Source organism: Siphateles boraxobius, unplaced genomic scaffold, assembly GCF_051911475.1.
Source record: "Siphateles boraxobius isolate OS27281-9 unplaced genomic scaffold, OSU_SipBor_1 130, whole genome shotgun sequence".
Taxonomy (NCBI): Eukaryota; Metazoa; Chordata; class Actinopteri; order Cypriniformes; family Leuciscidae; genus Siphateles; species Siphateles boraxobius.
The window spans coordinates 36,395,591-36,400,470 of NW_027508734.1; the positions used below are offsets into that span (position 1 = coordinate 36,395,591).

At 33.8% G+C, this 4,880-nt stretch overlaps 1 protein-coding gene across 2 annotated transcripts; it reads right to left on the reverse strand.

Annotated features, from left to right (window-relative positions):
- Positions 1-1,072: 1,072 nt before the first annotated feature.
- On the reverse strand, positions 1,073-4,556 carry LOC143737625 (protein C19orf12 homolog). Of its 2 annotated transcripts, none has more exons than XM_077229344.1 (3): positions 4,345-4,556; positions 3,908-4,090; positions 1,073-3,113 (listed from the first exon to the last, which is right to left on the reverse strand). In XM_077229344.1, the coding sequence occupies exons 1-3, from the start codon at positions 4,409-4,411 to the stop codon at positions 2,845-2,847; spliced, it is 519 nt and encodes a 172-aa protein (XP_077085459.1). In that variant the 5' UTR covers positions 4,412-4,556; the 3' UTR covers positions 1,073-2,844. The 2 variants fall into 2 exon arrangements, with proteins under 2 accessions (XP_077085459.1, XP_077085460.1); XM_077229345.1 differs by having other exon boundaries at positions 4,363-4,552.
- Between the last annotated feature and the right edge of the window lie 324 nt (positions 4,557-4,880).

Below are 4,880 nucleotides of genomic sequence, written 5' to 3' on the forward strand. Positions count from 1 at the left end.
TATTTACATGATGGAATTTGCAAGCGGAAAGACCGAACACGTCTCCGGCGCAATCGGATCTGATGATCGTGCGCGAGGTTAAAGTGCGCAATAATAATATTTTACATTGTAATGCTTTTATTTTTAATATTTGACATTTTTGTGTACTGCTGTACATCCCTGTGTGTGTAATAAACAGAGTACGGGCGTTGTGCACCCGCCTAGGCTCATAGTTAATGTGCCTTTTAAATAAAAATAGATAAATAAATAAAACACTGCTACATTGACTTTAGACCAGGTTTTTGTTGGTCATGGACTCAAAATTCAGTGGCCTCTAAATTGCAACGTACCAACAATGCACCTGAACACACCTTTTTTTTTTTAGAACAGCATGCCCATGGAGTCGCACAAGCATTTGCTATTTAAACAACGTGACGAAGGACATGAAAATGATTCCTGTTCCAAAACTAGTAAAAAACACTTGCGTCATGCATAGTAGAGCCCCTAAAGGTGGTGGATTTTTTTTTTTTTTTTTATCTTTTGCGTTTCCCCGAGAAAGTTTGCGTTCCCTCGCAAAACTTTTGCGTTCCATCTTTTTGTGTTCCCACACAAAAACTTTTGCGTTACCTCGCAAAGATATTTGCGTTCCCACTCAAAACCTGTTGTGAGCTTGGACAGACACTTCCTGTTTAATGTAGGCCTACCGCTGGCAGTGCTGAGTACGTTAATTGAGCGTTTCATATTGTTTGAACTTGGTTGGACTCAAATATAAAGAAATGCAGTCAGTGATTTACTCAAGGAGTTCAGTTAAGTTGATACATTCATATAGGCTATTCGAAGTTCCCGGATATCCGTGAGCTAAACGTTGTTAAAACACAAACAACCTATTTACAATCACAATCCAGTTTTCCTCAAAACGAGCTTTATAATATAATACAGCCGATTGAGAGACACATCCGAATAAGGGGCCGTCTGCAAAGTGCAAATCCCAAAACCCTTCTGCACATTTTATATTAGGCTATTAAACATATTCAATAACTACGATAGGGCCTGTGATATCAATCTACATGACAAAACCAAACATGAAATGCAGTGTGTTTACATTCTTTTATTTTCTGTTAATTACTTCATTAGGTACATTAATATTCTACCATGCAAAGGTTGGTGTCAGTGCTATTTAAACCATTTACGGTTTATGATTTTGTTTCTTTTGAACTATGAATCCTGGAAAAGTATCATGTTGTCCACACAAAAAATTAAGCAGCATAACTTTTTTTAACATTGAAAACAAGAATAAATGTCCTTGAGCAGCAAATTAGCTTATTAGGATGATTTCTGAAGGATCATGTAAAAATATATTACTATATTTTTTTTACTTTTTAAGAGTTAAAAAAAAATTACAAAATCTTGCTGGCCCATAACTTGATTGGTTGTGTATAAGATGTGTTAGGTAATAACAAATGGAAAAATAAATTAAAGATCTTAAAAGACTTTGTGATAATGCACTACACTTTGCACAGTGTAGCCTTAAAATAACATTGAACTATTTCATCATTTTTGTGAAAATAGCTATGTGTAAATAGTTATCAATGAATCAATAAAGACAAGAGTCATTTAAAGGTGCAGTGTGTGATTTTTAGCGGCATCTAGATATTGCAACCAACAAAAGTTACTACGGTGGCCGACAGGAAAATATGTCATCGTCTGAGACAGCAGAGAGTAGTCAGTTCAGCAATGAGGTTTCTTTACAAGGATAAATTAAGAAATTATGTTTACTTAATTATTCAGTAAAACTATATGTTATTGCGAATATTATTGTTACTTGTTTCTTATTGTTATTATTGTTACTTTTCAAGGTAGTGACAAAATGCGTTCTGTAGCGATGTTTGTTCGCTGTTGGCTACGGTAGAAAGATGACGAGACAATATGTCGACCTCCATAGAAGGGGGTGCCCGCGGTTATGGATATAAATGGAGATATGGAGATACCTCATTCTAAGGTAATAAAAACATAACGGTTCATTATGCAAGATCTTTATACGCCAACATATATTATACATGAAAACATAGTTATGGATCTTATGTTGCATTTCTGTCAATAGATCCTCAGAAATATTACACATTGCACCTTTAAGTCACTGTTATAATGATTAGTGCTCTCTTAGGTAAACCCTGCTCAGTTCATCCAAATTCCCTAATGCTAATACATAGCAAACAAATTGATTTTAGCATAAATGATAACAAAAATGCTGACTCTAATGCAGGTCATAACTTCACAAATTTCTCTAACCTATGTTTTTATATTAATAGCAAATCTAAATCTACTAAAACATTGCTCACCAAAGAATGAAAACTCATCATCATTTACTCACTCTAATGTAATTTCAAACCTGTATGACATTTTTTCTTCTTCAGAATACAAAAGAAGATATTTTATATTACGTTCTTTTAATCCATACAATGCAAATCAATTGTAAACAAAACTGTTTGCGTTCCAACATTCTTCAAAAATATATTATTTTATGTTCCACAGAAGGAAGTCAGACAGATTTGCAAAAACATAAGGGTGAGCAAAATTATGTACTACTCTTTTAACTGTACTGAAATGGTACATCAAGTGGTTTTGATTTCACATTTTGGAAATTTCTCAATTTCTTTGAGTATTTTAAACATTAAGGTTTACTGTGAAACTGTTACTCTGGTAAAGTGGATTAAAGAACAATGTGCTAACATCCAACAATTGTTATTGTAAGGAAAATAAAAGTAAAAACACAGATTTCAGAAACAACAACTAAACCTAAACCAGAAAAAAGCTTCATGTAATGTAGTCAAACTTGGTTAAGACTAAGCAGGTAACATTAACCCACTATTTTTGTCTATACTCCACTTTGGCTCCAAGCTCTTTTGTGGCAAAAGATATTAAAGTAGTAAGCACTCGCATCTGCAGAGAGGAATTACCCATTACAAGAAAAATTAATTGAGCCAGGTCAACCCAATCCAGATTGCCCAGTACTGCCATGACCTCAGAGTACAGTTTATTCTTTTGTTGAGGAGGCATCTCCATTATGATCTGATGAAGAGGCTGGAATTTGTCATTAGTCATCCACCATCCCACAGCACCTCCCAGAGCACCACCTACATAAGATAATAGAAGATCAAATTTGAAGTTGGTCTAACTAAATGGTCTAAACGTTTACTGTAATCTTTTGTTTTGTAATTCCAACTTTTTCACCATGCTTTAGTCAAACTTCATTAATTTTTCAAATAGGCCTACATTGTGTTTATATAGCCTATATTGTTACAAAAAGATCAACATACAGTGTTATTTTAGTATCATTGATTAATATTTTTAATAAATTTTATATAATTGTTACATTTTTTATGTTATAAATAGGCTATTATAAACTAGAAATTATACATTTATATTATAAAAATTATAGACTATTAGCTATAAATTAGTTGTAAAAGCCACTTTTACAAGCCACGTTGTAAAAAACAACAAGTTTGATCCATGTTGTAAATAACTCTACAAAAACATAAATTACAAATGTCCATTGAGGAAATATTAAAATAAATATCTTATGGACTAACCGTTTTATAAAAGCAAGCCAGTTGAAGCTGCGGTTTACAGTGAATTTAGAACAGCTGGGGTTATTTATTGCTTTATTTTAGTAGCCTAGCCTACAAAAAGTTAAACTAGCCTAAATAAAAATGATTGTTTAAAAAATGAAAACATTGACTTGACAAGTAGGCTGGCTAAAGTAAAATAAATTTAAGTAGGTTTTGTTTAAATTTTATTTTTTGTGTTAGGTAACGCTGGCACCAGATAACAATTTTTTATAGCTACATACCACCACCTTGTGGTTAAAAACTGCAGTAAGTCAAAGTTTGTGGATGACAAGAAATCAAACACACAAGCCAATACATACCAATAAATATACCGGGTGGCCCTCCGAGTAGCCCCCCTAAAAGCGCCCCTCCGCCCGCGGTAGCAGCTCCTTTGGCTGAGTTCTGTACTGCTGCTTTAATCTTCCTGTTATCTGATATTTTACAGCAGAGCCCCATTACATCGTCTATTTGACGGTTCATTGTGTTGTGTTCAAAAACACAGCCTGGGGAGGAGAAACATGAATCAAAGAAGTGTCTATTCTCAAATGTAAGTTGATTTAACACTGCGCGTCACATAAACGGTTTCTAAAACAAATAGTCTGTAACTGCAACTGTCATAGTAGTTGTGATAAAAAAGTAAAGAATGTTAAAGCTAAACAAGTTACATAAAAATATGTACATTTTCATGGCCTACATCTGCTTTTGACAATAATTTAACTACGTTTTGTAAACTATATTACTACAGCTTTCATAAAACTTTTGGTATTAACATTACCTCCGTTTCTTCTGTTGACGTTACTAGATTGAGAAAGTGAAAGTGACATCACTTCCGCTCTTTGCTCCACTGCTATGTCATTACACTTTTAATTTGATATCGATCGGAGCATCACCTCAACATACAATTGTCGAAACAACCAGCATGGCCCCAATAGGTCCACCTGTTGGACAGAGTAGAAATTACAGAGAACAAAAGGTGTGTGTGTGTGTGTGTGTATGGGGGTGTGTGTTTTCACAGAGGTTAAGTCAGTCAATGCAAGACATCTATCCATCCATCAATTCATCCATTTCCCAAACCGCTTGGTCACAGTTAATGAAAGACATTTAACATTTATATGGGGAATATGGGGGGGAAATGTCATGTTATTAGAAATGTTCTAAAAAAATGACAGATTGAACAAATGTTAGACTTCATCTAAAAATAAATAAACAAAAAATAACAGACTTTGTTTTTGTTTATAATTATTTTTGCCCAAGATTATTTTAGATATTGTGGCACTTTGGCTGATGATTCTA